This window comes from Salminus brasiliensis, chromosome 10 (assembly GCF_030463535.1).
Source record: "Salminus brasiliensis chromosome 10, fSalBra1.hap2, whole genome shotgun sequence".
Classification (NCBI taxonomy): Eukaryota; Metazoa; Chordata; class Actinopteri; order Characiformes; family Bryconidae; genus Salminus; species Salminus brasiliensis.
Window position 1 is genome coordinate 3,340,646 of NC_132887.1, and position 15,324 is coordinate 3,355,969.

The 15,324-nt window shown below is 38.2% G+C and overlaps 2 protein-coding genes across 4 annotated transcripts in view; both read left to right on the forward strand.

The window, feature by feature from the left end:
* gabrr2a (gamma-aminobutyric acid type A receptor subunit rho2a) overlaps positions 1–3,857 on the forward strand; it is a 38,944-nt gene extending 35,087 nt beyond the window's left edge. The window contains exon 9 of the mRNA XM_072690247.1: positions 1,287–3,857. Coding sequence (XP_072546348.1) covers positions 1,287–1,595 — 309 coding nt within the window. The 3' untranslated portion in view covers positions 1,596–3,857. The remainder of the gene's footprint in view (positions 1–1,286) is intronic.
* Positions 3,858–10,645: 6,788 nt separating this feature from the next.
* Positions 10,646–15,324, forward strand: part of syne3 (spectrin repeat containing, nuclear envelope family member 3) — a 57,057-nt gene continuing 52,378 nt past the window's right edge. For 2 of the 3 annotated variants that reach the window (XM_072689014.1, XM_072689015.1), the window contains exon 1: positions 12,451–12,538. In XM_072689014.1, the coding sequence (XP_072545115.1) occupies positions 12,500–12,538 (39 nt within the window). In that variant the 5' untranslated portion in view covers positions 12,451–12,499. Of the gene's footprint in view, positions 10,759–12,450; positions 12,539–15,324 lie in introns of those variants that run through there. The other variant, XM_072689016.1, reaches the window with a different exon arrangement.

The window sequence follows — 15,324 nt, forward strand, 5'->3', positions numbered from 1 at the left end:
GTAGAACATTCTAGAATGGTGTGAATGGAGTAGAACATTCTAGAATGGTGTGAATGGAGTAGAACATTCTAGAATGGTGTGGATGGAGTAGAACATTCTAGAACAGTGTGAATGGAAAAGAGCTTTCTAGAATGGTTTGAATGGAGTAGAACATTCTAGAATGGTGTGAATGGAGTAGAACATTCTAGAATGGTGTGAATGGAGTAGAACATTCTAGAACAGTGTGAATGGAAAAGAGCTTTCTAGAACAGTGTGAATGGAGTAGAACATTCTAGAATGGTGTGAATGGAGTAGAACATTCTAGAACATTGTGAATGGAGTAGAACATTCTAGAACAGTGTGAATGGAGTAGAACATTCTAGAACATTGTGAATGGAGTAGAACATTCTAGAACAGTGTGAATGGAAAAGAGCTTTCTAGAACATTGTGAATGGAGTAGAACATTCTAGAACGGTGTGAATAGAGTAGCACATTCTAGAACATTGTGAATGGAGTAGAACATTCTAGAACGGTGTGAATAGAGTAGCACATTCTAGAACAGTGTGAATGGAAAAGAGCTTTCTAGAACAGTGTGGATGGAGTAGCACATTCTAGAACAATGTGAATGGAGTAGAACATTCTAGAACAGTGCGAATAGAAGAAGACATGCTAGAATGGTGTGAATGGAGAAGAACATTCCAGAACAGTGTTAATGAAAGACACCATTCTAGAACAGTGTTAAATGGAGGAGAACACTCTAGAACAGTGTGAATAGAAGAAGACATGCTAGAATGATGTGAATGAAGTAGAACTATCTAGAACAGTGTGAATAGAGAAACCATTCTAGAACATGTGAATGGAACAGACTTTCTAGGACAGTGTGAAAGGAAGTGAACCATATGAATGGAGGAGAACGTCCTAGAACAGGAAGGTGGGGTGAACTATATGTGAATGGAGAAAGATGTTCTAGACCAGTGTGAATAAAGGAGAACCATGGTCAAGTCATGGTCAAGTTTGTTGGTGTTGGCTTAAAAATGATGCTGCCAAAACAGGTTCTTTGGAGTGATGCCATAGAAGGAGAACCTTCTGTGTAGAACCACAGTAGAACAAGTTCTGTGTAGAACCACAATTTTAGAGCTTAAGAACCTTTTTAAAGTAAAAACAAACACCCTGACAACCTCATTTAGAGGCTTCATTCCAAATATTTATTTCCTAGAACCAATCATAAAAGCCAAGAACCACGTAGAACCATGTTTTTGAAGTGTGCAGCTCTGACCTTACTGTGTCCTCCACTCTGCCTGTTGCAGTCTCTGCCCTGCACTTGCGGGATGTCCCACACCAGGACCATGATGCTGGACGGAACGTACAGCGAGGCGGACACTAACAGCTTAGCCGGCTACACCGAGGCTCCGATGGTTCCCGAGGAGGAGCCGGAGAAGCAGGAGCATATGGTGGTCCACCTGTCGGTCAGCAGCGAGTCCACAGCCACCAAGAAGAAGGGCCTCCGCAACTTCAGCATCATCCAGAACACACATGCTATTGACAAGTACTCCCGCATGATCTTTCCTGGATCCTACATATTTTTTAACCTCATATACTGGTCAGTCTACTGCTGATCCCACACCCCGTCCAAACACCTTTTGCACTCTTTCGGACTTGAAGACTCTCGCTGACCTCACCTGGTCAGGTTCTTTTCTGCTGACCTTTTGGGTGCGCACAAGAGACTGAGCTGCAGCTTTGAGCCCTGAGAGGCTTTACTGTTAAATGGGTGAAGGAGGAGAACTCAAGGGGGGATCCACCTGATTTTTAAAGGTTCTGCATGATTCAATGGTTTGGGGGGCTGATTTCTTTACTGTGGTGGTGAATGGAGCCAGCCGTCACCATGACAACAACACAAATATAGCCAAACCCACCAGTGAACCTACTCCACATGGACTCCACAAGACTTCTGAAGGTGTCCTGTGGTATCTGGCACCAAGACTCCCGTTAGCAGTTGTGAGGTGGGCGGGGCCTCCATGAGCGTCAATGAGCCTAGGCCACCCATGACCCTGCTGCCGGTTCACCGGTTGTCCTTTCCTTGGAGCACTTTTGGTAGGTACCGACCACTGCTTAACGGGAACACCCCACAAGATGTTCTGACCCAGTCATTGTCTAGAACCTCACAGTTTGGTTCTTGTCAAAATGTCTCAGATTCTTACGCTTCTTACGTCCATTTCTCCAGCTTCAACACCTTCTTCATCACCTTCAAGAACTGACTGTTTCTTCACTCGCTGCCTCACCTTTCAGTGGTTCTAATGTTTTGGCTGATTGGTGTACAGTATAAATACTCCACACACTACACCCAACACACTGCACACAACATGTACGTATGTACCATGTGATAGACTGGCACCATGCCCAAGGGGGATCCCTGCACTTAGTGATTCCAGATAGGCTCCAGATCAGTTGGGACCCTGACCAAGAAGACCCAGCAGTTGGTGTAGCGTAGTGGCTACCAACACCACCTTCCCAGTTGTGGACTGGCGAGCCCACCACTCTACATCAATACTAGTCATTGTGTAAGACCCCTAGCTCTACAATCTCCGGCCTGTGTAACATAATTCACATGTAAGAGCTCTGGATAAGAGAGTCCGACGCAAGCAGTAAATCTGAGATGTGATTGAAGAAGGTGGGTGGGCGGTTCCCTTGGTATCCTGGCTGCAGGTTCTGTGTGGTGACCATGGTGATGAAACTGATCAGTTTAGATGGTTTTTGTACAGGAAGCATTTGCGTCAGTGTTATTACTGCTCAAGCACAGATTAAAATATACATCCAAAACACCAGTGATCCTACGTGGGTCATCTAGGTTTTACACCAGAGCACCATTCACAAAACCCTCATATCTCCAAAACGTCAACTTTACAGGAGGAGGAAAAAACCTTCTTAACTTTCAATGGAAGTTAATGGAAAAAGATTTTAATCCAAGTCATTTTGTAGCATTTCTGTTGGTCAATTTACCATGAAATTCTGACACAACGCAAAGTGTAACTGCCAGTTTCACAATATGTCAAAAAATGAAAAAGTTGAAAAATAGCGTAATGTATTTGCATAATAGCAATATGTAAGATATGTAGTGCTGATGATGGTAAACATATGACAAATATTAAAAATGACATTTTCATGGCCCACAACACCCTGCGTTTATTAAAAAATATGTTTCAGGTTAAATCCATATCTCAAAACTCTATATTTATACATTATATATATTATATAAACTCTGTGTGGGAGCGTTAGAGGTTCAGACATCTGCTTCCATTCACCCACTGAGTTATGCAGAAACTGGTGGAATCAAATCCTCACAGCAATGTTCCTCCAAATCTAGTAGAAAACCATCTTCCCTAGACAGTTACTCCAACAAATACCCTTGATTTTGGAAGAAACAATGAATGAGCCATGTCCCAATACTTTTGTCCACATAGTGAATGTGCCCACATACAGGACTTTAGGGTTGATTGGCTTAACTGTATCTCCTATGGACAGCACTGAAGCAGATGGGGTCTTCTCTGTCCATATCTCAGAACTCAGGCAGTGTCTTCATCACCATCTGGTGGAAGAACATTCTTCAGACGTCTGCTTCCATTCACCTGCACTGTAAACAGTCCTGGCTGGGTAAAGTTATCTAGAACCGAGTGTTTCACACAAGGCTCACTCTGAATGGCTTTCTTCACACCTCAGCCACTGAATCATGCAGAACCTGGTGGAATTCCTTTAACTGTTAAAACCTTTATTTATTTAGGCCTTGTGAGGTGGAGAACTCATCGCTTGTGGGTAAATTATCAGCTGTTGTTTGGGTGTTTATTTACTCTGTGTATCTGTCGTTAGAACTGTAAATAAGAAATAAAGAGCTGAATTGTTGTTAGCATTTCCTGTTCAGTCTGTTTACCTGCTGATGGATTATTCAGACAGATTGGCTTATAACAGAATTAACTCCTTAAACCCCTGCCTTATTTTAACACCTGCTATTCAGTACATACTAAATATTCAGTACCTCCTCATTTAGTAAATACTAAGTATTTAGCACTTTCTAATTTAGCAAATACAAATTATTCAGCAGCTTCTAATTGAATAAATACTACTTATTCAGTATTTTCTAATTTAGTAAATACTAATTATTCAGCATCTCCTAATTTAATAAGCACAAATTATTCAGTGTCTTCTAATTTAGGAAATACTAGTTATTCAGTAGCTCCTAATGGAATAAATACTAATTATTCAGTGCTTTCTAAGTTAGCAAATACTAATTATTTAGTACTTTCTCATTTAGCAACTGCTAATTATTCAGTACTTTCTAATTTAGCAAATACTAATTATTCAGTAGCTCATAATTGAATACATACTAATTATTCAGTATCTCCTAATTTAATAAGCACAAATTATTCAGTACCTTTTGATTTAGCAAATACTTGTTATTCAGTAGCTCCTAATTGAATAATACTTATTCAGTACTTTCTAATTTAGCAAATACTAATTGTTCAGTACCTCCTAATTAAATAAGCACAAATTATTCAGAACCTTTTATTTTGCAAATACTAATTATTCAGTAGCTCATAATTTCATAAATACTAATTATTCAGTACTTTCTAATTTAGTAAATTTAATAAGTAGTAAGTAGTCAGTACCTATTCATAATTCAGTATGTACTATTTACTCAGCACCTAGCAATTCCATATGTACAAATATTTAGTACACCTAATTGTTGATTATCTATTAGTTATTCAGTACCTAATTATTCAAAAGTACTCATTTTCCAGTATCAACTAATTAGTGAATAAGTACTCATTAATCAATGAGTTATTCAGTACCTCCTAATTTAGTAAATACTATGTATTTGGTGCCTACTAATTAAGCAGCACCTGCACATGATTCAATAAGTAGTAATTATGCAATATCAACTAATTAATCAGTGCCTAATATTTATTTAATAAGTAGTAAGTATTCAGTGCCTACTTATTATTGAATAGTACAAATTATGTAGCATGTACTAATTATTTAGTACCTACTTATTATTCAATAAGTACTCACTATTCAGAACCTACTAATTACTCAGCATGCAGAAATTATTCAATAAGAATGAATTATTCAATTCAGCAGAAATTATTTAGTACCCCTTATTATTAAGTACCTATTGGTTATTCAGTACCTACTTATCACTCAAAAGCTCTTATTATTCAGTAACTAATTAGTATTAACGAATACATTTGAATTATTACATTTGTACCAATTATGAAGTACCTACTAATTTAGTATTTACTACTGTAGCACCTATTAATAATTGAATAAATATTAATTATTCAGAATCAGCTATGAAACATTAACATCATTTACATATACTATATGTCCAAATGTTTGTGGACACCCCTTCTAATGAATCCATTCTACTACTTTAAGTTGCACACATTGCTGACACAGATGTGCAAATGCACACACATACACATCTTATCTAGTCCCTACAGAGACATGTTGCCAATAGAATAGGACTCTCTGGAGCAGATAAACATGAACCTATTGGCACCATGCTGCCTAATGCCAGGTGTGGGCTAGTAGAGGGGTATAAAGCCCCCCAGCAGCATTAAGATGTGGAGCAGTGGAAGAACTGTGTTCTCTGGAATGACGGATGGTGGAGCTCCATCCAGTACTTTTGAATGGGATAAGTTGGGGAGCTGCGGATAGGGTGGGGGCTCATCCAACATCCTGACCGTACAAATGCTCTTGTCACTGAGTGCAATCAAATCTTTACAGCAATGTTCCTTCAAACTCTAGTAGAAAATCTTCCTCCCTGGACAGTAGAGACAGTTACTCCAACAAAAGCAGGATCAGCTCTTTTTAATCCTCTTGATTTCAGAAGAAACTATGAATGAGCAGGTGTCCCAATACTTTTTTTATATAGTGTGTGTGCCCACATACAGGCCTTTAGGGTTGAAAGGGTTTTTAACTGGATCTTCTATGGACGGCAATGTGTGGCACACTGAAGCAGATGGATGGATGTTTATGATGTGTTTATGTGTATTTATTTATAGTGTATATTTCTTACTGGGGTTTGAAGTACGCCTGATAGGTCGTCTGTTACTAGGCGACGCTCGTGTCGGCTGTGTGCAGGCTGTCCGTCTGCTCCTTCTCTCTCCATTAACACACAGATTTACTGTTACAGCTCAGTTTAGAGCTTTCCCTTTAGGCAGCAAGGGGCACTGTGTGTCTTACGCGAGAGAGCTTCACCCTTTTCCACCTGTCTTACACACAGTACTGAACATTCAGAGACAGCTGCCGATGTATTTGCACACTGAAGGTCTCTGAAGGTTCAGCATCCAGGGTGTGAGAGCGTGTAGACGCCCCAGTCAGTGCAGTCAGCTGATCAGCAGCAGTGATTCTAGGCTATGGAAAATCATGGGAAGACAAGAACCTGGTTCTTTAAAATACACTAAATGGACAAAAGTATTGGGACACCTTCTCATTCAAGGCTATAAAACGGGTTTATCCAGCTTTTGTTGGAACTGTCTCTACTGTCCAGGAAAGAAGACTTTCTACTAGATTTTGGAGGAACATTGTTGTGAGGATTTGATTGCGGAGCATTAGTGGGGCCAACTCATCCCAAAAGTTCTGGATGGAGCTCCACCATCCATCATTCTGGAGAACACAGTTCTTCCACTGCTCCACAGCTCAATGCTGGGGGGCTTTATACCCCTCTAGTCCACATCTGGCATTATTAGGCAGCATGGTGCCAATAGGTTCATGATGTTTATCTGCCCCAGAGTCCTATTCTATTGGCAGTACTTCTCTACAGGGACTAGATAAGTTCTATGTTTGTGCATTGAATGGGTTCATTAGGGGTGTCCACAAACATTTGACATATAATGTATGTAAATGTCAAGTTAAATGTTTCATAGTTGTTTCAGAAAAAAATAATACTTATTGAATAATTAGTTATAATAAGTACTAAATTAGTAGGCACATAATAATAAGTAGATATTGAATAACATTATTGTATAATGGTATATAACTATTATATCATATTTTCTACTTATTACTTTTCTACTAATTTTAAATGATATCATTATTATTATACTGAATTCAAACTTTTTAAATGAATACATAGGTACCTAATAATTAGTACAAATGTATAATTATATAACATTATTATACCATAGTATATAATTATTATATCATATTGTTTATATTATATAATAATATAGCATTATATTAAATCATTATTATTATCATTAAACTGAATGATTAGAACTTTTTTAAATAAGCAAGTAGGTACTGAATAATTAGTAATTATAAAATGATTATATAACATTGTTACACCATAGTACATAATTATTACACATTTTTTATTTTATATAATAATATGTAATTGTATTAAATAATAATTATTATTATCATTATACTGAATAATTATAACTTTTCTAATAATAAGTAGGTACTTTATAATTAGTACACATTTAATATAATATATAACTTTATTATATCGTAGTATATAATTATATTATACTTATCATACTATATTTCAAAATAATATAGAATTATATTATATTATATGATTATCATTATAATACAGAATAATTAGAACTTTTGAATAATAAGTAGGTATTAAATAATTAGCACAGAAGGAAGGATAAGAAACTTTATAATTAGTACACATTTAATATAGTATATAACTTTATTATGTCATAGTATATAATTATATCATATTTTATATTTCATAATAATATAGAATTAGATTATATTATATCATTATTATTATAATACTGAATAATCAGAACTTTTGAATAATAAGTAGGTATTAAATAATTAGCATAGAAGGAAGGATAAGAAATGGATCAGAAGAACAGGGCAGATATGCAGTATTAAATTTAATATACCAGCGAGGGGCCGTTCATCTCCAAGTAGAGGAGATCTGATCTCTACAGAATGGCTTTAATAGGGAATGTAAACTGCATCTCTGCGGACAAAAGCTTTGTCGTATCCGACCACATGAATTACAACACGATTTAGAATAAATAAATAAATAAATAAATACAACTAGCAGATAAGCACAGCACAGACGTCTCCCAGCAGGTGAGCAGAGCTTTTCCTGCACAAGTCTTTTGCACAAATTATTCTCAAGCTGAATCTGAAATCCCAAACTTCTCCGAATAAAACCCCAGAACACTCCACCAGAACAACACACAGCAGGGTGATCCTGCACGGCTGTGCGTGGGACTGCTCAGCCCAAATGGACTTTACTCCAGTTGAAGGCCCTCTCGCAGTGAGGCTGAGCGTGTGTCCGGCTCTCCCTTGCTTTCACATGAACTGTGGTTCTTCATTCTTTCTATCTGACCGGTTCTTCTGCTGCTGCTGGGCTTTCTGTTGGGCTATCTGGTGTTTAGCACAGGGGGAGGGTTTGCCCCCTTTGAGGCTTGGTTCCTCTCAGCAGTCCACTCCTGACCCTTTTTGGCAGGCTGACCAGATGTCCTCATTTTCCTGGACATGTCCTCTTTGTGGGATTTTCAGCAACCTCACATTCTGCGTGCAGATTTATACAGCTTTAAACTCACCTGTTTAAGCCCCGCCTCCTCTTGTATCCATATGCAGGCATTGGACAAACTGCCTAAATCCTGCCTTCTCACCGTCACTATTGGCCAACATTTACCTGCATTTACATCAATCGTTGATCAAAATGCTGAAGTCCCGCCTTCTCACCACCCCTATTGGTCTACATGTACCTTCATCTACATGCAGCCATTGGGCAAACCACTTAAGTCCCGCCTTCTCACCGCCACAACTGGCCTACATGTACATGCATTTACATGCAGCCATTGGTCGAACTATTTAAGTCCTGCCTTCTCACCGCCACTATTGGTCTACATTTACCTGCATTTACATGCAGTGATTATTCAAATCTCTTAAGTCCCGCTTTCTAATCACCACTATTCGCCTACGTGACCCTGCATCTACATGCAGCCATTTGTCAAAATGCTTAAGTCCCACCTTCTCAACTGACACTACTGGCCTACATTTACCTGCATTTACAAGCAGCGATAGGCCAAACTGCTTAAGTCCCGCCTTTCTCACCCCACTATTGGCCTACATTTACCTGTATGACCAAAGCTGATTGGCCACAGCCTTAAAAAATGCCTGAACGCAAATATAAATAAAGTTTGACTTAACCTGACTCTAAAACACACTTCTTAACCGTACACACACACTAAGGCCAAACACAACAGCTACTTTAAGACAATACGGAAGTGAGTCTAACAAGGGTGATAGTCAACGCTAGCTGACTGGGTGAAGCAGTGCCTAGAAGAGGACCAACCAGAAGAAGTGCTACGGTGTGTATCCATGAAGGCTAGGGGAGGCACTAGGGACGCCCCTGAAAGCAGTGATTATACATGCTAGGCTAAAAGCTAACCCTAGCAGACCCTACTGCTAGCTAACCGCACACCGTGCCAACTGGACACTAGGAGGACCCAGCGAGGACAGCAACACTATCCAGTAAGACTCTGAAATAATTACAATAATTTTTAATAATGAAATAAATCAAATATCAACGTTAAGACGTTCTATTCAACGTCTTCTCAACAGGTTTCTGATGGGGCTGTAAGCTTGTAAAACCACATATGGGCAGTTTTCACAACTAAAGACACAGATACTATTTAACATCTAACAACAATTTAAAACCCTGATAAAACACCAACTTAAGTCCTATAAGTTGTAAAGTGGGGCCCTCGGTGCGAATCGGTGATCTTTGGGGGCCCATGACCCTTCACCAATTCAGCGGTTGCACTTTTTGTAGTACTGACCACTGACTAGCTAGTCCTTTAACACATTCAAAATTTGTCTCTTTGGAACTCATAAGATAATTGAACACAATATATGCATACAATTATTACACACGTTTAATAACAGTTTATTTACATTTACATTAAAGGCCTTTAGCAGAAGCTCTTCTCCAGAGCGACTTCCAGAAGAGCTTCACTGTCACTCAGAAAAGACCCTTATCTAGTTTATAAAGACTAGAATCCAGAAGATCCTATAATCTTAGACTCTACTGAACACAAGTCAATATGGAGACCATAGTACTCTTCTCTTCGCCTGAGTACTCTCAGAAGAGGAGGAGGGTCTTCAGTCTGGGTTTGAGGACCGCGAGCGTTGGACTCTGCTGATCGGACACCCAGGGGAAGTTCGTTCCACCACTTCGGTGCAGGACAGTAAAAAGTCTGGACGCTCGTCTTCCGTGGATCTTAAAGGATGGCGGGTCGAGCCGAGCCGTACTTGAAGCTGGAAGGGCTCTCGGTGCAGATCAGGCTTTTGACCATCGCCATCAAGTACGAGTACAGAGGGGCTGGCTGGTCCAGTCTTGGCTAGGCCAAGGGGTTTGAACCTGATGACCTGGGCAGCAGCTACAGGACGCTACAGTGCAGCAGAGGAGGAGGAGGGGTTGAACTTGGCAGACTCTGGATTAGTTGCAGGGGCCTGATGGTGGTAGTACTGCAGGAGCAGGGAGGACTACGGAAAGTGCGCACCGTGGCTGTGAATAGGCGTACGCCCTGCGCCCTGCGCTCCTATTGGCTCGTTTTGAATGCGAGTGCGCGTCACGCGGATCGGTTGCTCTGCGGATCGGCTGCTCGCGCCTGAGGAAATCCGAGAGGCCTGTGCTTACAGTGGATCAACACTGTCCCCCTCACGCTGCACACACAACTTTCCTCTCCGGAGCAGCTCCAGGTCGCCTGTAGCCACATTTCCGCACATGCACACGTACCAGTAAGTACCCTTATTCCGCTCGCTCGCGGTGCTGGATCTCTGCTGTGCGCGCGCAGCCGTTTACGCTCGTTATTTCCCGTAAAACAAAGTTTGCACGGTCCTAATGTCGGATCTGCTGCCTGTACTGTAGCTAGCCCAGTCAAAGCCTGCAGACTAAACTAACTACAACTGTTTTAAAGACGTGCTCGTGCTGTTTGGGGAAGGAGATAGGGGTTTAGCGCACAAGCAGAAGTCCTTGCAGTGCACTCTCCCAACCGCCATGCAAATCAGCTGCTGATCAGGATCCAGCTCTGACTGCAGAAATCCCGGAGATCCCCAGGATTACAGACAGTGATGAACCCCAGTGAGCTCGAGGAGTTAGGAAATAACACAGAACTGCTACAGTACTTCAGGAGCTTGTTCACGTGCCCCCACCCCCCTGCACCCCCTACACCCCACCCCCCCCCTGCACTGCTGGGTGTGTTTATTTATAGCTGGTTATATAAATCTATACACTTAATGCTGGTTTAACAGCCTGCTCTGTTCTGTATGGGGGTAATGTTGGAGTTGGGTGTGTTGGAGGTGTTGGAGGTGTCTGTATGATGGAAATTGAGATTTGAGATGATTAAGTTGACTCTGGATGTTCAGCTTATGAAATAACAGGGAAGTGGGAGTGACCCTTATTTAGGATCATTGTGGTCTTCATGTCCTGTAAGGGAGTTGGAAAAGTCCTACAGTCTCTGAACGCAGACCGATGGTCAATTATTGAAACATTTCTTGGCATTATTATAGTGCTTTATAATGTTGTAACTCAACCTGTTTCGCCGTAGCATGATATTTGTGTAATGCTGGTGTAGCTTTCACTTTCTTTACATGCCACCATGTATTACCCTGTACTGTACTACTGGATTATATATATATATATATATATATATATATATATATATATATATATATATACACACACAGTAGTGTATATATATATATATATATATATATATATATATACACACACACATAAAACAGTAGTATATATGTATGTATGCGTGTGTATATACGTGTGTATAAACATATATATATATATATATATATATATATATATATATATATATATATATATATATATATACACACACACACACATATGTACTACTGTATGTGTGTGATATATATAATGTGTGTGTATATATATTATCCAGTAGTACAGTACAGGGTGGCATGTAAAGAAAGTGGAATGTGTGTGTGTATGTGTATGTATGTATGTACATACATAAACTTATCTGTTTTATGGAATTTGAGATGTTTAAATTGCAAATGTTCAGCTTATTTAATAAAAGGGAAGTGGGAGTGGCCCTTATTTAGGATCATTGTGTAGGAGTTGGATGACTTGTACCGTCTCTTAATGCATAATATTTTTTTTACATTATTATGGTGGTTTATAATGTTGTAACTGAGCATATTTTGCTCTGACAGATTATTGTTATTCAATTAAAATTATATTACAATTATTCAAAAGTAATATTTGGTGTAGATTTGTGCCTTTAAGTACTTTAAGAGCTTCCACTTTCTTCACATGCTACCCTCATCCTGTGTGTGTGTGTGTGTGTGTGTGTGTATATACATATACATATACATGGTTGGAACACTCCTACAGTTTGTGAACGCAGGCCGATTTAAAAATTGACTAAAAAATTGACTTAAACGTCCGTCCTGTACAAAACACATTTTAACAGCTGTCTGTCGATGACCACAGGACTCTGATATGAGCACCCAATTACAGAAATCCTTCATCGCTACACAGGTACCTTTACAGCGTTGTCCACCATAAACACTTAAAGCAAATTTCACCTGTCCTTCAGAATGTCTGCATAATGAAGTGGTTCAGAAGTAATTCAGAGAGGGTTTGGAATGAATCACTTCCTTCTAGAGAAACAGATTTGTTTTCAATGGTGGTGAATGGAATCAGATATCTGTAAAAGTTTCCTCATAGAAAGTTATTAAATTAAATAATTATGAGTTAATATGAGATAAATGTATTTCTGGCAGAGAGCTAAATGCATTATTTTGTGAAGGAAAATGGTCTCCAACGGAATACAATTCTCTGGATGTGCCACACTTTTACCACTAACACTACACATACAGCACATTTAGCTTCATATAGTTTTAAATAGTAAATAAAATGTATGTGTTTGTTATGTAATCTAATTGTTATGTAACTTCTGGTAAATACAACAATTTTAACTTTTTAAACTAATGTTAAATGTTTTCTAGAACAGTGTTTTTTCACAGCAAAACACTCTTAATAACTTTATACATATTAACCATTATATTAAACAGAAATTTAGAAGGACCAGTGAAATTTCTCTTTACACCATTATGTTGGTTTGTACTTTAGTAACTGAGCCTGTTTTGCTATGAAGAATTATTGTAGTTCAATCGTAAAACATATTGTAATCATGTTGTTTTTGGCAGATAACTGTTAGAAAAGTCTTTCATGTTGGGCAGATGTTTTGATTTGATGATATTTGAAGCTGAAGTGCGATAAATGAGTTATTGACCTCCAGAAGAGCAGAGTGTTTACATAATGATAAACTATTGGACCAAAATATCTGCGTTATGTTTAATTTACTGCATTTGGAAACTACAGGAATAAGTGTTATTGGTAATGCTGAAGCAGGTAGAGTAAACAGGTGGTTACACTGTACAATAGAGCTGTAATGACTAATCGACTCGGTTGACTAAAATCAACGATCAAATTATTTTCAGTGATTTTAACCGTAACAGTGTGGAATACAGATTTACAGCTGCTGTTAATTCCTACAGTAATAATTACCTCAATCTGGAATTATTGGAAACTGATTAAGAGAAAGCTGATTTAGTTTTGTTATATTTTATATTGTTTTGCACATCCTTGATTTTAGTTTTTGGCAGGAAAAAAATATTGGAGTTTATTTATCTTTTATATTGACAAAAAAGTTCATTAAAACAGTGGATTTTTGAATAAGATTCTCATCTTTATTGTCTTCATTGTAAGTTAGCAAATGCATAAAACAAACCCCAAGCTAAATATAAAAGTTGATAGCTACATTACAATTATTATTATATGGTAATTGAACGTTTTATAATCTGAAAAAATTGATTATTCATTTCAATAATTGATAGATTATTCAACTATCAAAGTAGTCATTTGTTACAGCTCTACTGTACAACAAATCTCTTACTGCTAATTCTCCATTAACACACAGCTATTCAGAAATTATTAAAAACGATACAACATAACTTAAAAGTTATAAGTTAAAACACTATAGACATTAAAATAAGGACATAAGTAAAACATATCATATAATTAAAAAATATATAGAAATATAGAACTATAGACATATAAGGAGTTGGATTTAAATTGGTAACTTTGTATTGTTAACATTGCTGTGGTGTTGTGCAAAGATTAGACGTAATCTAAAAGTAAACCAAAGCAAAAGAAAAAGTAATAAAAATATACGATGTAAAGGCAACAATAGCAATAAATATAAATAATAAGACAAATTAATGCATACATAAAATCATAAAAAATGTAAATGTATTTTATTTAATATATGGATACTTTGTGTAATATTACAATCTTCTTAATTTGTTTTAAGCTGCATTTCTAATTCTCTATTATTATAAATGATATATTTGTTTATATTTCTGATCCAGTTTCATGGATATTTGTGTATCACCATCAGATTTTGCTCAACAACAAATTCTCAGATCAGTTCATTCATTTATATCTGTCATAATTCTGATGTCTCCAGCAAGGCCTTTCAGGTAAACTTTCAAAGCTCAGCTTTAGAGATGACTCAGAAGATCTAATGTTACCATGTTTATTAGCATTCTGCTGAATTAAAGCTTTGACCTTTAAATGTTAATCAGGCTGCTTGGCTTTCTTTAATTTATCTGCAGGTCTTGTCGGGACTAAAACTCGCTCATTTGGTGAAAGTAGTTGTGTTTACAAATGAGTGGCAGGCTGTGGCCTAACCGCCAGTGTGTGCCAGGAGATTCGGGCGGGTTTTGTGACTCACTCAGGAAGGTGGCTCATGGCCTGGTGGGATTTTGCTGCATGTCTTTCTCATTACAAAGGAATTTATGGTCAGAAGGAATTCAAACAGAACTCACCCGAGGCAGTTTCTCTGTCTGTAAGAACTTGAGCTCTGTCTGAGAAGAACACAGCGGCTGTTGGACGGGACAGTTAGCTCTTTTGTCACTGATCTGCTGGACGCTTTGGTGGAAACCAGCAGTTGATGGGTGTGTGTAGGGATGCACCGATACCACTTTTTCCTTTCCGATATCGATATACCAACTTAAATACTCGATAGACGGCTAAAATCATTTATAGTGTTCCACTGTTTATAGGTTGTAATTTTTAGTATTTTATTTGGGATAAGCTTGAAAGAACAGCGTTTACTGGTGGAGGATCTGCACATTTGAAAAGTTTCAGTTTCACTGAAAATAATAAAAATGGCCACAATGCAGAAACATGAGCAGGTAGGGAAGCAGAATCTGGCTCAGCTTCATCAAACAGCTTTTAACTGGTGTTAAAATGTAAAA